Here is a 21,619-nt window from a genome sequence, read left to right on the forward strand (position 1 = left end):
CGCCTCCAGAGTCACCTCCCACAGAGCAGCTTTGTAACGTGTGAACCGGCACAGCCCGCCGTGCCTGTTTGCTACTTCTCCAACTAGCCTATTCCAAGGAAGCCCCTGTATTGAGAACCCGGGACTTCTGCTCACCAAAAAAAGGGGGGGGGGAAGTATGATTGAACAACTATTTTGGGGAGGGGGAGGAGGAGAGAGGGAGGGAGAGCCGCCCTTAAGGGGGGACAAGGCGTGCCAACTCCTGGCTTAGGTAGCCGAGTTGCAACCTGCCCTTCGGAGTTTAAAAAAACACCACCACAAAAAACCAGGGAGCAAAGCGGGCAGGCCGCTTCCCAGAGCAAGGCAAATATCCGGCTAAGAACAGGGAGGTGGAGAGGGACGAGGAGGAGGAGGGGAAAAGAAGGAGCAGGGCGGCACAGAGAGAGAGAGAGAGGCGCTTTGAGGTGGAGGGGAGAAAAATTCCAATCAGGTTATGAGCCTCCATGGTCTGGTTTGAATTAAACCCTTCAGGCTCTGGAATCCCCCCGCCGACACAATAGGCTGTTCTTGAAAAGGGCTTTTCGAGAGGGCTCTGCGCCCCAGAACCTGTTGAAAGGGGAGGGCGCACCGGGAAGCGGGGGGGGGGATGTGTAAGGAAGGAGGGAAAAGGCGCTTGGGGGTTTCCACCATTCCCAAGACACCAGCTGGAACCGCTTTCCAGGCGCGGGAGCGCAGCGGGGCCGAGGAAGGAAAAGGCGCGCGGGGGGGGCGGGGGGAGGTCCCGCGTTTCCCTCCAGTTCAAGCCAAGAGAGGAGGACGAGGAGGACGGGGCAGCCGCGAAAAAGAAAGTGCCCCCGAGTCCCCCCGGAGCTCTAGGCTTTCTCTCCGCCGACCACGTGGAGCCAACCATCCCTGCCGGGGAGCCCAGGCGGCGCTCCAGCTCGCCTCCCGCGCTGCCTACTCACCGCCGAGAGCGCCTGCGAGCAAAAGACCAAAGCGCACAGCAGCCGCGCCACGCTGACCGCCTTTGCCATCGCCAAGGTAGCTAAGTAGGTAGGTAGGTAGGTAGGTAAGGCAGGTAAACCCTCGGCGCTTGCTGCTGCTGCTGCTTCCTCGCTGCCTTCTCGCCACCGGCGGCTGCGGAACCAAAGCGCACCGAGACGGAGCAGGACCAGCTTCTTCTGCCTTCTGATATAAATCTAACCTTCACCTAGAGCCCAGGCGCCGCCCCCGGGCCGGATGAGGCGCCGCCCCTCGGCCCGCCCGCCACGCCCCCTCCTGCCTGCCGCTCGGACCATAAGGAGAGCTTCCTTCGCCCCGCCGAGGTTCCCCCCCCCCCCTCCGCCCTTGTCTCTCTCTCCTTCTCCCGCGTGGCTGACGAAATCCTCCCGCCTCGCGCTCGCCTTCAGCCGGGTCACGTGGGTCGCCGGACCTTGGCTTCGAACCCCGACGGCTCCGTGCATTTTGGGGGAAGAAGAGCTTGGAAGCGTGTGTGGAAAGTCTCTTCCGCCCCTCTAGGTCCCTGTGTGTGTTCAATTAATTGCAAAAAAAAGCGCGTTGAAGATAAAAGAGCGGGTCTCCAGCACCTGGGGACGATAAGGCGAAGCGAACAAAAGAGCGGGGAGTTACTTGAGGGCGGGAGGGAAAGCCAGGGAGACTCGACGCCTCAGAGGCTGCAGCCGCCTCAGGTTTGCGGCGCGCGACTCGGGCTGCCCCTCGTTTGCTCCCTGCGCTTAGGAGGACTTTGAAGTGAGTCCAAGCTGGGAGGCTTTGTTGCCATGCGCGACTTGAGAGTTCGGTTTCCTTAATGGCCCCACAAGACGGGCCGGTTTCTGAGGGCTTGGAAAGCTGGCGAAGTCAGGTCTGGCTGAAGAGGCGGCTCCTTCCTCAGCTCCTGCGTCCTTTGCTTGTGGATTCTGCAAACATTCCCCTTTGTTTGGGTCCTGGATGACTTGCAGGATTTTCTGGTTTTTTTAAAAAAATAATATTTATTAAATTTTTCCATTTTAACAATCCAATAAAAACCGCATCAAAACATTCCAAATTATGATGCAATCAAAAAAGCCAAATTATATATCTTTGGGTGCCTTTCCATGCTCTGCAGAGCAGATTTTCTAGAGGTGCAGAAGCTCCAGGCCTGCCTAGAGGAGAAGAACTCTCCTGGTAACACAATCTCTCTTACTAGGTTGCCATATTGTGGTGGTGTTGCCTGCCAAGCTTGGGAAAGCTGCCTCTTTGGATAGGAGGTTAAATTGTAAGGAAAGCTTTGCCAGCTGTCAGGTAGCTGTTAAATGCGCAAGAGAGAAATAACTGGAGCTAAGAGATGGGTGTAAGGTTATTGGCAGCAACAGTGCATGTTCAGTGCTCCCAAATAGTCGGTGTGTCTCACATGAGCTGCTTATTTACGAAAGTCGGGAATCTGATGCTGTACAATTCTATGATTCTTCAACAGTGTTTGAAATTGGCACATTTTGCACCTGGGTTTTGACCACTTGCGCCCAAGTGAAGATGCCTGGGTGCCAGGATCTGGAGGTGCATGCCTGGGGAACATTGGATCTGGGCTGTTTTCACACACTAATGCCCCATCCTGTAGAATTATATTTTATATGCACAGTCAGTATGAATTTCTGGAACCGAAATCTGCTTCTGTGCAGTCTGAGTAGAAGCAGTCACCGTTAAGAAGAGGTCGAAATCGGCCAATATATATGTGGACTGTCCCTGGATCAAGTGACTTTTCTTCTTTAAATTCACAAAGCTCTTAACCTAGCTCAGTTTTGTCATCTGGACTAGCCAGTTGTTTAACACAGAATCAATCGCAGGCGGTCCATCATTTGGAAAATAAGGCTAGAGATATCTTGCCCCAAAATGGCAACTAGTCATTCCATTTTGGTGACTGCAGCCTTGGTTTAAGGAGCCATTTAAGGAGCCTTACTTATATATCTGAGTTTCTAACACTCTTTCAAGGAGCACTGCATCTTCTTCAGGGGAAAAACATAAGGAATGTTGATATTATTGGTGCTATGCATTGTTCACTGAACTCTTGGCATGTTTTGTGATTAAACTTCTGAAATGCAAATTAACTTTTTAATATTGTTGTATTTGTTAGTTGCCTTTTAAAATACAAAATGAAATAAAAACACAGTTAAACGAAAAGGCAGGACTACAAGTTATTACTGGGATGGGGAATCCTGTGGCCCTCCAGATGTTGCCGGACTACAACTCCCATCATTCCTTGCCATTTGGCCATGCTGGGTGTGGGCCGGTGAGAGTTGCAAATCAACAATTTAATGCCTTGTTGAATTCCCAGTATTTATATTGAAATTCTTTAGAGCTTTCATTGTGTATTTATGGTTATTGTGCTGTCAAAAGCACTTAAATTGCCGCCTCTTTTCCGTGAAGGCTTTGAGCGCAGTATACTTGTAGCATATGTAGCATAAAAATAAACTGACAATGGCAAAGGGGTGTGTGTGGAGATATTTGCTCAGAAACTGAGCTGAAAACCTATGGGAGTTTCACTTACACCAAATTTATTAGGCAGAAATTCCAGGTGCAGTTTTACTGCTTTCAGATAAGAACATAAGACATGGCCCATCTAGTCCAGCATTCTGTTCTCACAGGGGCTGACCAGATCCCTGTGGGAAACCAGTAAGCAGAACATAAGCACAAAAGCACTCTTCCCCTCCTGTGGAATCCAGCAACTGGTATTCAGAGGCATTACTGCCCACAAGCCCTCTCCTCCATTAATTTGTCTAACGATCCTCTTTTAAAGTTGCTGGCCATCACTGCCTCCTGGTGGATCAGTTTCCATAGTTTGGTGATGCTCTGCACGAAGATGGGCGGTGAGACATCCTGCATAGGCTTAGAGAATCTGTTGCTTTCTTCCCAAGTTGACTATAGATAGCTACCCCCCTTTTACCATGTTAGAGAATAAGAGAGATTGGGAATGTTGCACAGCTGTGCATCATGAATGTATTGGTTGGGAACCTATGGACTTCCAGATGTTACTGATGGGCTCCAACTCCCATCAGCCCCAACCTGTATGGCCAGTAGTTGAGGATTATGGGAGTTGTAGTCCAGCAACATCTGAAGGGCCGCAGGTTCCCCATCCCAGAGAAGCCTGGTTTCAGTAGAACCTACTCCCTAAAAAGTAAGATAGGTTTACAGCATTAGGTTCACACATTTGAAGCTTGCAATCTGTATTGAAATACTTCAGTATTAACAAGTGTAGCAAACAAGCTACAAAACCCAAGGCTTGGGCATTCCTAGGGAGATTTTTTTAAAAAATAAAATAAAATATTACTGTACTTTGAACAACAGATTTTAATCCAAACTGTCCCCCAGTTGTTTATGGACCTGGCATGTTGCATGGCTATCTACTAGAGCTTCTTTAGCTGTGGTTCCTGCATTGCAAGGAGTTGGACTAGAGGATCCCTTGGGATCCCTTTCAACTCTACAGTTCTATGATTTATGATTACTCAGAGGGCTGCAAATCTGAGGTTTTGTATTTTTTCCCAGCATACCTTTACTCGGCCCCATTGATCCCAGTGTAAATTACTTCAAAGAGATATGCTTAGGGAGGGCTACCAGTTGCTCCAATCCTTTACCTTGAGCAATTAGTATGCAGATACAAGGCTCTTTGAGGAGATAATCACCCTTGTGGTTCAGGCTGCAGATGCGGCAGTGGGGGTGGCAGGGAGGAAACCCAACAAATTTGACAGATTTGGGGAGATGGGAAAGTCACTGGAGATGCCCTCCAACAAGTGATCAAAATATCCACTTCACAATGCAGCCTGCTCCTGCCTCTGAGGAAGGCTCTCTGGCTAAGTAATGGCTTTGGTTTCTGCAAGATTTTGTGCTAGTTGACATTTTAGGAATATGCCTAAATACAATCCAGTTAGCACTGGTGTGAAGATGTGAAAAAAGAAAAGAAAAGAAAAGAAAGATAGGTAGCGGACTTTGACATTTTGAATGAAAAGTTTTGCGTTTGAAATCAAAATCCCAAATAAGACATTACTGTTGGCATCCCATGAATACTTTAATTGTGGACAGTGGCGTATGAATACTGATGCTGAGTAAATGAATACTGATGCTGCCATCAAAAATCGTTCATTCACAGCATAAGAAGTCTGTTGGACTGAACCAAGGACGGGCATCTGGTCCTGTAGCAGCTAGCAAAATGCATCTTGGCAGCTGATAAGCTGGGCATAAAAAGGAACAGCATTCCTCCACAATTTGTCACAGATAGCATGATCGTTAGTATTTTGACAATATTTTGGATGCTAACATTCCACATTCCTTTCTTGTTGACGCTCATGATGACTAGCAAATCTAACTAAAATATAAGGGATGGCCCAAGCCATGTAAGTGTATGGCCAACATTTTTTGTACTTACAATATCAACAACCAGCTACAAAAGGCAGAGGCTGTGCACTTGTCACTTTTCATTTAAAATACATGCAAATTTCTGACTCATTATTCAAACTTATTTGAAAGATCCACCTGTGCACTCTTCAGAAATGAGATACTGTATATCTTTTGTACTTGTGATATCGGAACCCGAGTACAAAATTATAAGCAGCAAGCAGTCATAAGTTAGTCTGGGTCCAGCATGAAAGAGGAACTGGGTTTATTAGGTAAGCACTCCTTGACTCAAGCCATTCTGGTGGCAGAAGAAGAGGAGAGTTTTGCATATTCCCCTCCTCGATCCCAAACTGTTCCCCAAAAGTTTAGGGAACTTTCTGGAACAGCATGGGAGGTGTTGCTGGAGGCTGCAGTGAGAAGGGCAAATTGGCGAAGATCATGTTCTCTCCCACTGCCAGATCCACTGGACAGAATGTACCTTTCCCGCCATGGAAGGCAAAGTCTGGATTCAACTCAGAAAGAAAGACATGTTTCAGAGTACTACTCCATTCTTCCTTTCACCCCAGTGTCCAATAGACATAAAAAGGGTCTTGCAGGACCAGAACAACAGACCACCTATCTCAGCATCTGGTTTCCAAGAGCAGTCAACCAGATTATTCCCAGAAAACTGGGGAGGAAGGCAATGGCCCTTTCACATTGCAGGCATTTCCGCAACTGGTATATTTAAACATGGTGACAGATGGGTTTGTGGCTGCCTGCATTCGCAGGAGAAGGTACTAGCGCAGTCCATTGCAAAACTGTATTTTTCCATCTTTCTTTGGCTTATCAAATTATGCAACCTGTTAGGATTTCTCACCTTCAGTCTGCCTAGCAGCAGTCTCCCATCTGTAGGCGAACGTGCATTTTGCGTTTCCTGTTGAAACAATGCAGCTTAATCACCATGCAGGCAGTCTGCCCACTGTCCTGTTGCTAGTGAGTCATCTGTCTAATGCCCTTTCTGTAAGGCTGAGTGGAAGTGGGGTGAAAAGGATGAGGAAGGCAAATACCCCTGTGCATCTCTCTTGGTATTGTCTCGAGTTGAGTTAGGTAAGGCAGGAGATGGAGACAATGGAAAGTGTGTGGGCAGGACTATGGTCATGTGAGAGGCTGGATGGAGGTGGCAGAAGGCTAAAGAATAGGGAGGCAGAGAAGGAAGAGGAGACAGGGCAAATGATGGTGTTGATGGACTAGGAAGGAGGAGGTGTAAACCAGAGTCTGAGATGGGAGTAAGTCTACTTTTGGGGGAGTTATAATAATTTTGAGTGTTCAGAGCACTGGGTGACCTTGGGCTAGTCACACTTCTCTCTGAAGTCTTTCAGCCTCACTCACCTCACAGAGTGTTTGTTGTGGGTGTGGAAGGGAAAAGGAGATTGTTAGCTACTTTGAGACTTCTTAGGGTAGTGACAAAGTGGGCTATCAAATCCAAATTCTTCTTCTTCATGTGCATACACTGCGGTACGCCTTACATACAACAACCCCTAGCAGTGCAAACCCACCAAGACCTAACTTCCGAGGAGGCTTGTGCTCTTAAGTCATCATCGTAACTCCTCCTACCAATTTTCATACTGCAGATGGAGGATTGGATAACACAGGCCATTGAGTAAGATTTTGGAAGAATCATAGAGTTGGAAGAGAGGCAAGGTTTAAGTCAGGAAGTCTTCTCAGCTGACCCTTTTGGCCACTGCACGGCAGCCCCAGGATCTTGTCATTTCACACACACACACCTTAAACAAAAAATTTAACATGTGAAGAAATAAATTGCTAGTATGTCAAGACAGCCCACAACCATAGGCATGCAAGGATACTGGGTGGTCCAGGAGGGTGAGCATGACTGAGGACCTTGCTTAGCTAAATTACCAACTGGTCCCTGTCTATTTTCACTTTCAACATACAGGGGTGGACTTTGGTAATGTGGTGCCTTGAGCAAAGACAAAATTTGGCAATCCCACCCATCCCATATTTCTTATTGCCACAGCAATTCCTTTTGGTACTCATATAATTTACCTGCTGCTTTGTGCTTTTCAATTTTTTTTCCCTACAAGGCATCTGTTTTTGAAAATTGAAGTTAGCATTTATTTATTTTTGCAGGAGATGGTTCTCAAGCCTTCCCTAGGGCACAAAATAGACTGGTACTGAGTATGAGTTTCTGCTTTTCCCTCCGGATGATGACTCTTTGGACGGGTTCCTTGGCTCTTGTGTCCATTGAGGCATCTGCAGAATTGAAGTTCTTGTTCATGTATCCATGTGGTGAGGAAACCTGAGATCAGAGATGTCAGTCATGCTGTGCTTTTTTTGTGTTCATGTGTGTTCGTTCTGAACTTGAGCTTGTAGCATGTGTGCAAGTGCTATCCTTGATATCGCTTTCAGCAATCTTATCTGTCACCATTCATTCACCCATCCTGTCGCTCCTATATAGACTCATCTTGTGCCACCCAGTGGCAGCACTCTTGCATGACTTTTTTCGTTTGGCAGTGGATCCGTGCCTTCTCTGCCGGCAAGTCCTGCCAAACATCCCATGTTCAATTTCCAGCAACTTCCTAAAACGAAAAGCAAAAAAGCACCCAATATATCAGCTTCCCCTGCCTTGTCAGCTGTGCATGTGCAAATATTGATTTACTGGATTATGGCCAAAAACATAAAGAGAACAACACAAATAATCCTTCTGGTCTTCTACTCTTTGTTAAGACTTCTCCCAAGATCTTGGAGAGCCATTGCTGCCAGGCAGAGCCTCGATAGACTAAGGAAGCTTCCTATTTATGGTCAATTCTAATGTCACCTCTTATTTTATTACAGGCTTCCCCAACCTGGTGCCCTCCAGCGGTTTTGCACTGCAGCTCCCATCAGTGCTGGCTGGCTGTTGTAATCCAAAACTGATGGAAGACACCCAGTCGAGGAAGCCTGTTTCCTTAAGACAATCCTCCCAACGGGGCATCTGCATCAAACAGGTTTTTGCTCTGGTTTCTTCCCTGTTGCTTAGTGCTTTGCCTCTTGCCACGGGGCATGTATGTGTCTGCTTCCATGCCCAAATCTTCTCTGCGCTGGGGAACTGAACACGTAGGTGGAGGCTTGTAGGTCTGCCTGTGGAAATGATCCGTATGACAGGTTTGTTGTCTTGTGTTCTGTGTGTGTGGGTTTACCTTGGAAACTGTTTGCAGGACTTGCTTATGTTGACATCTACCCTGCATAAAGTCTAGGTGGAGCGGGGAGAAGTAGGAAGGTTTATCTTCTGTGAGGAAATATTTTCCTTTCTTTGTATATCACACCACCTGTTATAGACTTAAACTCTTACTGTCATTTGGAGAAAAGGGGGGAGGGGTATTCAGAAAGTGATCTGAGAAAGATACAGCTACTGTTCCTTTCTTCCCTTGGGGGAGCCTGATGGAGATGAAAATATGGGTGCAGCTTAATTCTCCCGAAGAGGATCTCTCAAGATCTGGAACCTAATGATCCTTTGACTGTGCAAGACTTCTTCTTCCGCTTTCTATTTCTTGGGTTTTCCTACCTCAGCCACAAGCCAATTTCAGAGGCCACAAGTGATGTGGAGTGGGGGGGAAACCCCATTGCACAAGTGAAAGTGCATGTGCAAGGCTTCTGCTGAGAGGGCTGGTTTGGTGAATCCCATTTGTGTGTGTGTATACGCGCACACACACACACACACACACACACACACACACCCCACACGAATGAGAGAGACTGATAGAATGAAAAACAGTAGTAGTTGTTAGTGGTAATAACAGTAGTGTTTTGATTGCTTATCTGTCAGGGTGGGTTATAGCAATTTAAATGTACAATTACAAAAGGAGTTTAATACAAATAAGAGGAAGAGGGAATCAAATGCTGCTGCTGTGTTACACGGTCCACAAACTCAGTGGTCAAGGTGCAGGAGTCTCTGTTCCACCAGGGACAGCCATCTCACACAGAAAAAAGACCTGCCACAAACATTCATGCTCCGAGAGCAGTAATCTTGGAAGGGAAATACCAGCAATCACACAACTGCAGGCCTTCTGCTGCTGCAGCACATTTTAAAATAGTGTTTGCTCTTTAAGCTTCCATGACAATGTTGCCTTTTTTTTTTTTTTTACAACTTTATCAGGTTTCCTGACGAAAAGGTCTATCTCCTTGCAATTTTTTGTAGTTTTAATTGTAACAGGGTTGGGGGTGGGGGGCTCGCGGGGCTTAAGCATGTACAGCTGAATATCCCTGGGCACATGGTTTTATTAAGCACATTTTAAGAGATGTGCATACTTTGCTACTATTATTTTGTAACTGTTATTTCGCTTGTGGTGATTTTCTGAACCACAAAGGAGTAAGTCGGCAAATATGACTTGCGCTCCCCACCCCTCCCCACTTCCCAACACAAATCAAAGCCACATTGTTAAGTGAATTTAACTTTTTTTTTTATTAAAAAAAACCAGCCTACCCTCAATAGCAGAGTTGGGGAGGGGGATTCAGCCAGAGACTCGGCAAGCCCTCTCCTATCTGCAATATAATTGCCAACCTACTTTAAAGTGTCATCATAAGATTGCTGAGAATAAAGCACAGATGTACACAGATGGTGCTGGATACATAAATAAGTACGTGGAACACTTTGTCATTCATTATAGCAGGCGTGTTGTTAATAGCAGGTTATGTCAATGAGACAAAATGCTGGCCACATGTGGGGTTTCATAACACATTTATGAATTTATGAGGTGCCCCCTTAAGCAAGGGGAGAGGGCATGGCAAGTACCCCTGCCAAGCCCCATTGCTGCACCCCTGTGGAAATTATAACTGGATCGTAAACTTGAAATTAAAACAATGATGCAAACCCATTCATCTTTAAAGTCACAGTTATCCTTGTCCCGTAACTTATGGGTCTCCCCCACATTATTCTTTCTTTTGTTTCTGCCACTCTCAAAGTGCTCCGCGGATATTATTCAAGCTGTTCTGTCTTTTGGGCAGGGATAGGGGCAATGGGCGAGGGCAAGAGAGATAACCCAACTCAGCAGTCTTCAGGCGTACTGACTTAATTCGTGCATGAATTATGGTGAAGACGACACCAAGTAATGATTTGCATGTAGGAAATACTCACCTGAGACAGAACTTCCCTGTCACCTGATACATCAAACGCAGTATGTTGCAAGAGAGGCTGTGCATGTATCCGGCTGTGAGTCATACTGATTGATGAATCAGCACAACTTCACAAGTCTTCACAGGTATCCACAGGGAGACCTGAATAGCCCTTCAGCCGAGCCTTTAATTGATGGCTGCTTTTGTAATCCAGGCTTCCTGTGGTGAGTCAGCAGCTTCTTACCAGCAAAAGCCATCCTTAGTTTGGGACAGGGATTCTCTGACTTCACACACACACAAACACAAACAAGCATTTTAGCAAAGCATTGCATGGTCTCTCCTGAAACTGCAAATGCAGGAAAGCCCAGAGCTATTAAATACTTTGATCCAAGAGAGGATTCTGCATCTTTAAAGAAGATATTCAAGAAAGTGCTTTGGTAGCAGTAGTGACTGGACCATGTCACATTCTGGCATGAGAGGTAGCTGTTCTTAGCATTCCCCACTTCTGAGCAGAAGATGTTCTGGAGTCAGTTGTACTGAGTCTAGTGTCATTTGGATGTACTGGAGACTTCTAGTGTATTTGCAGGTTTTGCTCTATGTACAAATATACCCACAAAGTTCACACTGGAAGCAAATATACACTGCTTCATAAGGCAGCCAATTTTGGGAGAGCAGCACACCTCTGTTGTGCTTAACTCAGGCTAGAAACTCACCTCCAGTACGTTTCCAAGCACAATTCAAAGTGTTGGTGCTGACCTTTAAAGCCCTAAATGGCCTCGGTCCAGTATACCTGAAGGAGTGTCTCCACCCCCATCATTCAGCCCGGACACAGAGATCCAGCGCCGAGGGCCTTCTGGTGGTTCCCTCACTGCGAGAAGCCACTACAGGGAACCAGGCAGAGGGCCTTCTCGGTAGTGGCACCCGCCCTGTGGAACGCCCTCCCACCAGATGTCAAAGAAAACAACAATGACCAGACTTTTAGAAGACATCTGAAGGCAGCCCTGTGTAGGGAAGATTTTAATGTTTGATGCATTACTGTATTTTAATATTTTGTTGGAAGCTGCCCAGAGTGGCTGGGGAAGCCCAGCCAGATGGGCGGGGTATAAATATCATCATCATCATCATCATCATCATCTCCCTCTGCTGTAAATTCATCTCCCTCCTCCTCTGCCTAATTTTGTTCCCTTTGTTGTATCTTCTGCTCCTCCACTCAGCTGGAGGTGTGTCATCTCTGATAGGAATCCTATTCCAAAATATGAAGGGAAATAACAACAACAATAATTGTATACTGCTCTTCATCTGAAGATCTCAGGGCGGTTCACGGCATAAAAATACAAGATACATAATAAAAACAACAAAACAGTAACACCCTTCACCCCTTCCTACAAACACATTTAAAAGTACAGTATATATAGGATCCTCAGAAAGCACCTACTGCAATAGCTCCAGCACTGATGAAACATCAGCAAATTGCCACGGGGTATCAGGCAGCTGAATGAAGGAATGAGCAGCCAGCAGCTGCCACAGTGCAAAGCTCACAATTTAAGCAAAGCAATCAAGCAGGGGCATTTACCACTCAATCATACCCACACTCAGAAATCAGTCCCACTGACTTCAGTTGGTCTTTTCCCACAGATGACATGCTTTGGATTGCATCTTTAAGAGTTTGTTTCATTTACTCCATCTTCCTAACTGAGGGGTCTGGTATTCTGCATCTGTATCACTCCACTCCCACCTCCAAAATTATCTGGTTAGAGCTCCTTTCCCTACAAAATAAATCTCCCAGTACAGATCAGATTTAGAGCACCTGCTGCCTGCTGGCATCCCCAGGTAAGGCTGGGGGTGCCAGCCTAAAGTCCTGGAGAGCTGTTGACAATCAGTGTAGACAATACTGAACTAGACCATTGGTCTGACTCCATATTCTTGCGCTCCGGTGACTGTGAGCACTAATTGTGCCACTACTTCTATGTGCTGATGAAGCTTTGATTTTGGAACTTTCAGCCTTTCCACTGGCCACATGGGATGCTTCTGAAATAGAGGGGTACTTCAAAACTGAATGGGAGGATTTGCAATTCAAGGAAAAGGAGAAGGGCAGAGAGAGAAAGCCCTGTTGGGGGGCAAACATACCCTTTGCCATGTCTCTAGTTGTTTTTTCAGTCACAGCCTGTGTAGTGATTGGTATGAGCATTGTTTAACCGTCTGTCCCTCTAGCCGAGCAAATTTTTGGATTCACTGGAGAATTTAGATGCAACACATACCTGATCAGTTCCCCTGGGTACCATTAAGCAGGGCTGAGGAAGACCTCTCTCATGGAACACTAGCAAGCTGATGCCAGTCAGTCCTAAGCTAGATGGATCCAACATAAAGGCAGATGCCCAAGTTCCTAGTTAACAGATTAATGTTTAGCTATTAGGATGCATTTGCCAGCTCCCCTTGCGTTCAGTTCTCGAGATGTACCTTTGAATTTAAAAAAATTACAGCAGGCACTAATTCCAGTGTCCAGCTGCCACAAATCTTAAGCAACGTAGCCACTCTGTTGGAATCTGAACAGCAAAAATCATCACTGAATTATGACTATGCATGAAGAGTCCACAGTCTTAATAGAAACCACAGAGCCAGCATAAAATCACTAGCAAAGTCTCTGGGAAAAGGGATGGCCCATGGGATAGCTGTAGGACGTTTGGCTACGAAAAACCTCATTCATTAGGTTTCCCTGTTCCCTTGCAGGAGCGGTAATGGAAAGATACAAGCACGCTCTGAATCAATGCGGAGACCTTAAAAGAAAACAAAATAGGTGTGGCTCTGGAGGTGTAACCTGTGACTCAACATTACCGTCCAGAAAAGGGTGGAAAGCCTTGCAGCAAAATGCAAGCAAGAAACTTGCCAGCACACTGTATATGGTCATAAGGAAGTGTGTTGGTGGTTTTCCCATTACTGAGTTAAAGCAACTACTATAAGGTCACAGTTAGGAAATCAGAAGGTGGACCTGCTTATCTTACGTCTGCTAAAACTCTGAGCTCCACTACACTTTGCTGAAGAGACAGAATGAAAGTGTCATCTAAATAAATAAATCAGCCAACCAAACCAGCCTAGGATGCAATATGACCACCTAGGCCTGGATCCAAAGGACTAGTTCCACAGGGAGCCCATTTCTCAAACTGCAGCCATCTGGTGAACTTTGTTTCAATAGCAGCTTGACGCAAAATCGGGCCAATGCTTCTCAAATGGGAAAACTCCACTGGGGGTCATCAAGTTGATGTATGTTTAACAGTCTGGCTGAAGATTCTGCTTCTATAAAGGCTGGCTGACCAGTGGCCTCCTACAACTTGCTTAAGTACCACTCCCGTACATTTGACCATTAGCTATCCTTGTTGAGCCCAACAGCAAGTGCAGTTCAACATTTTCAGGCCCACAGCTTAGTTGCCCCGTTCTATTACTGTAACATATTTGACCATTTCTGCCAAGTCTTACACAATAGGGTAGTGACCTAAGGATGTCTCTCTGCTCTGGCTTGCAACTAGGGCTCCATTGCTAGAGTTACCGTTTGACGCTACCAAGATAAAACACCTGAAACATCGGAGTCTCTGGAAATGCTGTGGTGTGGATTTAATGGTGAAAATGCTGGCAGACACTTCAGGGAAGGGGAACCTGTAGCCCTTGAGATGTGGTTGGCCTCCAACTCCCGTTAGAGCCAGCCATGGGTCACAGGTTCTTTGGTATTTATCTAGAGCAGCCTTGCATGATGTGGTGCCCCTCTGGTGTCTGGGACTAAAATCCCAGCAACTCTAACCATTAGCCACACTGAGTGAGGCTGATGGGATTCTAACCATGTCTGTAGGGCCAAAGGCTGAGTGGAGGAGAAGACCCAGAAGCTCCTGTGAGCAGGACTGCACGCATGGAACGCTCTCACTGAACAGAGGGCTGGGGACGACATCCCATCTTGCTCCTCTGCTGAAAAGCTGCTATGGAATTTCAAAGGTGGTAGTACTGAGCATTACAGTGGTACCTCGGGTTATATACGCTTCAGGTTACAGACTCCGCTAACCCAGAAATAGTACCTCGGGTTAAGAACTTTGCTTCAGGATGAGAACAGAAATCGTGTCCGGCGGCGGGACAGCAGCAGCAGGCCCCATTAGCTAAAGTGGTGCTTCAGGTTAAGAACAGTTTCAGGTTAAGAATGGACCTCCGGAACGAATTAAGTACTTAACCCGAGGTACCACTGTATAAGAGAAAGGGGAAATTGATAAAATCACCTTCCGCACTCTTCCTCTCAGGGGTGCCAACTTGAAGAAAATATTGGAGGGACCCAGATAATTCCCGCCCCACATAATCAGTCACATGGCACGGCACACACACACCTTTGGAATGGCAATGCCCATCAACTTTGGGGGCCCCCAGCCCCCGCAAATATAGATGAAGCCTCTAATGGACACACAAAGGCCCACTTTTACTGTGACTTCTACAAAGATTTGCTCAGTTTCACCAAGTTATTAGGGTCCATCAGACAGTTAAAATACTGTTAAGTGGCTCTTCTAGCAGATGGAAAACTGTAGAGGTGATGAAAAATTCCACAATTTCAACTGATTAAATCCAGGAAGAAAATACTGATAGAAACCTCCTTTGGAGACCTGCTAAACCCAGAAATGAAAGCAGCAATTTTAGTCGAGTGTGTAACCCAAGGCTTTTTGATAAGAATCAAAACATAAGACCAAGCATATTGCATAAAGTTATTCACACATTTTCATTTTGTTGTTTTCTTTACAGCATATTACAAGTGAACATTACATTATTCAATATGAACTAAGAGCAGCCTAGAGGCAGAACAGACCTAAACAAACTAGGAAAAAATGTTCCATAACCAAATCTACATTGGGAAGAGACTGTAGTGGGAAGAACATCCTCAAACCAAGAAAGATTATTATGTGGGAAAGTATGCTTGGTTTCCTACACTACTTCTGCAGAAATATACAACTGATTAACAGAAGATAAAATATTATTAGAGTATAACTATGCCACTTAGGCCAGCCAACAGGTTACAGAACAGACGTGAAATGTACCAAAGAATACTGAATTATTGTTTGAAGACTGTTTGAGACAAATGGAAGAAATTTTAACTTGATAGACAAGAGGTATTACACACCTCCCCTCTCATGAACCACCATATCCAATGGCAAACTCCCTGGAAAGATTAGTAGTTTCCTGTATCTACTGGGAAAATGTTCTATAACTGTCATTAAACTTAAATTCAAAAGTTAAATATAGGGAAAGGAGGAAACTACTATATAAATTCAAATTGTGAGAGATACTTGAGTTATTTTAAGGTGTAAGTAACTGTTGAGCAGTTGTGTTAAATTATCAACATACTAAATTTTGTTGTAAGCAAATGTCTGTATGCTGTGATTATATTTTTAATAAAAATGAGCATTTTGTAAATGAGATGACATGTTGCTCTCCTATCTTCTCTCTAGGCCTCTCCACAAAAGGTTTCAATGCAATCTATAGTCAAATCACTACTTCCAGCAGCTTTGAGACAAAGCACCTATGTTATGACATCAAAATGAAGTGTTTACACAAAATACTGACTTGAACAAAATACAAAGCACTTTATCTTTCCGAAACTGAATATACAAAGTAAGCTTCTTTCCAAAATATTTTCATAGGCAAAGGATTAAAAAGGATTTTAATTATACACATATGGTCACAATTCTGCCTTAAAAAGGAAACTGGGAAATGTACATAAGGCCGCTTGTAAATGTACAGCTTTTATCTTACTGTTACAGTGTCTTGTTCAGAGAAAAATTGACAGTATCATACATATTTGCTTTAGGATGAAGTAAGCTGTCCAAAAATACAGTACTCTTCTGTACAAAAACAAATCGTGCCACATTTAAGATGGAAGAAGCACTGGTTTGTGTGGTCAGTATTTCAGTCCATTAATTTGCCTTTATTCTCATTAATGTTTAAACTGATTAAGTTCCCCAAATATCCATATTAACAGAACAACTATGTTAAACAAAAACATTTCCTCATAATAGATAAAAGAAAGCTGGTTCGTAGTTCTGAAACCATATAAAGATAGAATCTTTTAAAAAATCAGTCTTGATTTGCTGAAATAAATTTACATTATACAACACTATGTCAGGGCAAAAAAGGGACAGGGGTATGAATATACACTAAAATGCAAATTTTCTTCCCAAAAGGGGTAAAACAAATTACATTTACAGCATGGAGGTTTACAAATGTACATCTGTACAACCAAAGTAAGCGTCACTACTCAATTAGCAAGGCTTGTAAAACATTGAAAACAAGAAATCTGCTTACAAACGGTAAACTTACATCTATTAACTATACTTATATAATGCTTATATTTATAAGGAAGCAAAAAGTTATTTGAATATTTAATCATGCTTTAGATGTTGAGCTATCAAAGTCTCAGTAGGCCTTTCCTCCACCATTAACTGCCTACCGTTTGCAGCTACCTGTGAGAACACAAAGCCTATCAACACTTTCAAATCCTGTCTTACAATTGTATATGCAAAGCAAAGCACACACCTTTTGCCCACTGACTGCCTATTATTTTAATGCAGGTTTACTCTTTTCCCAGACAGTACGTTGCTGGACCAAAGTACCACCTTGATTTTTATTCCCCTATCTTGCACATCAATTAAATATTTAAGTATATACATGGCTTTTATACACTGCTAGAGAAAAGGGCACATTACATTAAAAGAAAAAGGAAAATTGTTTCCAAAGTAAAAAGGTAGAAACTATTCCTCAATGTTCACATTTTATCATTCCTTACTGATATTCTTCAGTGCCCTGATTGCTATTTGGATTATAAAATTGTGAACCACCAAAATACAGAACTTAACTTTCTGTAACATGTTAAATAATAATTATGCAATCATCTATTTTCATCTGTTATAAAAAAAGGATTCCGCACAAAGGGGTGGGGGGAGAAATTAAACTAATTTCTATATACAACTATATAAACATGTGCTGTGATGTTGGGGAGACCTACCAGATTGTGAGCCAGTATATTAAAAGAATACTGTACTTTTTTTTCCCTTTAAAAACTATTTTATTCAATGACTTTACAAGGTAAAAATTTACAAAATGTGAGAGCTATTCGGATAGTTACATCATTTACAGGCATTCTGTGCTTTGTGAGCCACACAATCTGATAGGTCTCTGATAAGAAATGGCAATATGTTGCAATTCATTCCCCAAAAATATACACAAGAATAAAAATTTTTACAAATGCATGAAGAGTCAATAAATAGGGGTTTTTTTATATAAAAAAAATCACAACGTTTTGAGTTAAGTTGTATGTTTTGATAATTCACAATAAAATTCATCTTCAAGATTTTCTGAATGTGTCCTTAAAGCATTCCATTGGGTGGCCCTCCAACTGGGCCCAGGTCAGCACTGTTCTTCAGGTAATACTTTTCCAGCTTGGCAAGGATATGTTTGCCGTAGGTGTATTTGCGCAGGGTGGTAATATGGGGGCGAATCTGCAATAAGAAAATCCAGGTTTTAGTCAAAACATTCCTATCACGAAGAGAGCAGATGATAAACTGAAGCAGAATATTCAAGACATCTTTGTTAGTTTTACGTTAATGTTTATGAACTCCGAGATCAATGATAAAATCTTCAGAGACAAATAATATTTAAGATGAACCCAAGTGAGGACCAGGCATAAGAAAAATTACAGTGGTACCTTGGTTCCCAAACGGCTTATTTGTCAAACAAATCGGCTCCTGAACACTACAAACCCAGATATAAGCGTTCCGGTTTGCGAACGTTTTTCGGAAACCGAACATCTGATGCAGGAAGCTCCTGCAGACAATCGGAAGCCTCGCCTTAGTTGTCGAATGGACTCCCAGAATGGATTAAGTTTGAGAACCAAGGTACCACTGTACTACATTTTGATCCACTGCTTCCTAGCAAGGAACTCTTCTACTGGGGCAGATATGTCTTCCTTTAAGCCTTCCCTTCACAAGAGTTCACAGACAATGATGTTCACATCCAAGCTAGCAGTTTGCTTCTCCGAACAAACAAGAGGTAAGCCAAGAACAAAATTTGGCTTCTGAACATGGTTTGTTTGGAGAGGAGGAATGAACCCAGTTCAGGCATCACAACAAGCCACATTGTGGAATGTTTCTGGGCAGTGCAAGAGCAGCACCTTGGAGACCAGGATTCAAATCCCCACTCAGCACTGAAGCTCAATGGTTTGGGTCAGCCACTCACTCTCTGCCTAACCGACCTCACTGTGAGGCTAAACTGGGAGAATCATGTATTACATATAACCAGTGTTTTTTTTCTTTAAAAAATGTTTAGGGGTACTCTCATTTTCCTACTCATACTGAAATAATGCCCCTCAATGAGGCCAAACTTAGATTCACAAAATGTTTAGGGGTATGTGTACCCCTGCGTACCCACAGAAAAAAGCACTGCATATAAGTAATAAAGCATGGAAAGAGTGAAGCAGGCATTACACACAAGCATGCTGCTTGTTCACATTTAGCTATACAGTGGTACCTCGCAAGACGAATGCCTCGCAAGACGAAAAACTCGCAAGACGAAAGAGTTTTTCGTTTTTTTAGTTGCTTCGCGAGATGAATTTCCCTATGGGCTTGCTTCGCAAGACGAAAACGTCTTGCAAGTTTGTTTCCTTTTTCTTAAAACCGTTAATACCCAGGGTGCATTGCTTGAAGAGGTGCAGTTGCGACTTGACTTCGAGGAGCAACTCATAGCACGCAGTGTGGTAGCCTTTTTTGAGGTTTTTGAAGACTTTGGTGATTTTTGAAGCTTTTCCAAAACTTCTTTTGCAGCCATTTGGTAAGTTAAACTTTTAAAACTTTTTTTGGGGTTTCTGGATTTTGGGTTGGGGTGTTTGGAATTCAAGGACTTGGTGTTGGGGAGGGGTTTGCAAGAATCTGGAAGCTTGTGGTTTTTTCCCTGTACTTTTATGATTTTTTGTGACCATTGGGGCACTCTGCTGTTGTTTAAAAAAAAGAATTCTGGGTTTGGATTTCTGTGTGGTGGGTGGCTGGGGGGGGGGTCAGGTTCTTCAGCAAGAAGCAAAGAGTGGAAGAGGAACCTTCATCGAGTTGTCCCCCAGAGTCTTAGAAAATGTATGTACAGTACACTTCGGTGAGTTTTAAATGCTTTTCTGTCATGTTTAGAAACTTAAATTATTGTTCCTTCAATTTTTGAAATGCTCTTTACAGTATGTGTGACTTTAAAGAGCGATCACTTAATAAACTATTTTTGTACCAAATTTGGCTTGGTTTGGACTTTTTTTGACCATAGGAACGCATTGATTTTCAATGCATTCCTATGGGAAACCGTGCTTCGCAAGACGAAAAATTCGCAAGACGAAAAAACTCGCAGAACGAATTAATTTCGTCTTGCGAGGCACCACTGTAGTTCAACATTATTTGCAACCAGGTGTGTATCTACAGTCTAGTAAAAAAGCATGGTTACTGTTGAATCATAGAGATGGAAGAACACCTGAGGATCTTCTCGTTCTTGCAACGCAGGAATATGCAGCTGCCCCATACGGGGATTGAACCTGCAATCTTGGCATTATCAGCACCACGCTCCAACCAACAGAGCTATCCAGGTTGAATAAATTATCATTTCCATCCATATTTATATGAACCTGAGCCTCTTGGGCTTGATGATCAGAAGGGTGGTGGTTCGAAACCGCACGACGGGATGAGCTCCCGTTGCCCTGTCCCAGCTCCTGCCAGCCTAGCAGTTCAAAATCATACCAATGCAAATAGATAAATAGGTACCGCAGCAGCGGGAAGGTAAACAACATTTCCGTGCGCTCTGGTTTCCATCACGGTGTCCCGTTGCACCAGAAGTGGTTTAGTCATGCTGGCCACATGACCCGGAAAGCTGTCTGTGAACAAATGCTGTCTCAGCCTGAAGTGAGATGAGTGCCACACCCCATAGTTATGTTTGACTGGATTTAACCATCCAGGGGTCCTTAACCTTTACCTTTTTCATATGAACAACACAGAAATTTTAAAGAACCTATTTGAAATCAGTATCATTAACTTTCATCCTATTTTCAATTATGCTACTTACAAAATGAGGAATTAAAACATGGAGTTATTGGGTTGTGGGGGAGAGAGAGAAACTGTCAGACACAAAAGCATGCAAGAGTTATCCAAAGTTTGCAAAAGCTGGGAAATGATTTTTAAATTAAGAGTTCTTTCAAAGTCTGGAGCAGATATGCACAATTACCTTGTGCATTATAATCTTTCGCTGAGCTGGTTCAGCCATGTCAATCATCTTCTGAACAACGTAGTTTGCATATTGGTCCTTCATCATGGTGTATAAGGCACTGTGAGGACCGTCATTCTGGCAACACACTTCATCAATAAGTAAAGCTCTTTCCGCACGAGATGCGTGAGTGACACATTTTTCTACCACATTGCTGAAAAAGATTACGGAACAGAATACAGGAAAGATTACAGAATGGAATGGAATAAAGAATAGATAAAGAGACAAATTAGATCCAGCTAAATACATTACTAAGCAGATTAAACGCTACACATTGAAATGAAATACATGGCACTTAAACTATGAGACAACACAACATTACTGTATTGTGCTAATCTATCCCTGTGGCCTCTCATGTACATTAACCTCTGAGGTGCAGATTCTGCTGAAATGACTCCTCCTTGTGTCAGAAGAGGTAGCATCACATTCTCATTTCCATCAGAGAGAAGTACAACCGCTCCCCATGGCAGTGTTGCCCACTTTTTAGGAAAGGCGATGCTTGCAAAGGGAGGAATCCCAGCTTGGGTTCCTATCACGTGGCCCAAGTCTTTTGAATTATCCTGTGGAGCACTTAGGAGTAGCAATGGCTAAACTGACCCTATTATATTTCAGGTCTGGGTTTGGTCGGTGCCTTAAAGGGATGACTGCATTGGGTTCCAAGATGAAATAAAGGCAGATATAAAGGCACAGAAAGGAATAATAAAGCAGTCCTTCACTGCCCAATATTAAACAGCAATTAGTAATTCACTGTTAACTATACCTGGCAAATTTATGCTGACTCAGAGTTAGAACCTTCCCTCTGATTTCAGACACAATTTTACTCTTGTCTTCAGGACGTCCATGTTCCAGCACATGTTGAATAACATAGTTCCCATATTGATCCTGAAAGTAA

At 43.8% G+C, this 21,619-nt stretch overlaps 2 protein-coding genes across 18 annotated transcripts in view; both read right to left on the minus strand.

The window, feature by feature from the left end:
* The window catches only part of SDC1 (syndecan 1), a 35,873-nt gene extending 34,694 nt beyond the window's left edge, over positions 1 to 1,179 (minus strand). Inside the window, exon 1 of the mRNA XM_080999306.1 lies at positions 945 to 1,179. Within this exon, the coding sequence (XP_080855432.1) occupies positions 945 to 1,013 (69 nt within the window). The 5' untranslated portion in view covers positions 1,014 to 1,179. The remainder of the gene's footprint in view (positions 1 to 944) is intronic.
* A 13,966-nt stretch (positions 1,180 to 15,145) lies between these two features.
* The window catches only part of PUM2 (pumilio RNA binding family member 2), a 61,308-nt gene continuing 54,834 nt past the window's right edge, over positions 15,146 to 21,619 (minus strand). For all 17 annotated transcript variants that reach the window (XM_080998966.1, XM_080998967.1, XM_080998962.1 and 14 more), the window contains 3 exons: positions 21,488 to 21,609; positions 20,689 to 20,881; positions 15,146 to 17,942 (listed from right to left, as the gene is read on the minus strand). In XM_080998966.1, coding sequence (XP_080855092.1) covers positions 17,811 to 17,942; positions 20,689 to 20,881; positions 21,488 to 21,609 — 447 coding nt within the window. In that variant the 3' untranslated portion in view covers positions 15,146 to 17,810. The remainder of the gene's footprint in view (positions 17,943 to 20,688; positions 20,882 to 21,487; positions 21,610 to 21,619) is intronic.

Source organism: Podarcis pityusensis (assembly GCF_964106645.2).
Source record: "Podarcis pityusensis genome assembly, chromosome: 3".
Lineage (NCBI taxonomy): Eukaryota > Metazoa > Chordata > Lepidosauria > Squamata > Lacertidae > Podarcis > Podarcis pityusensis.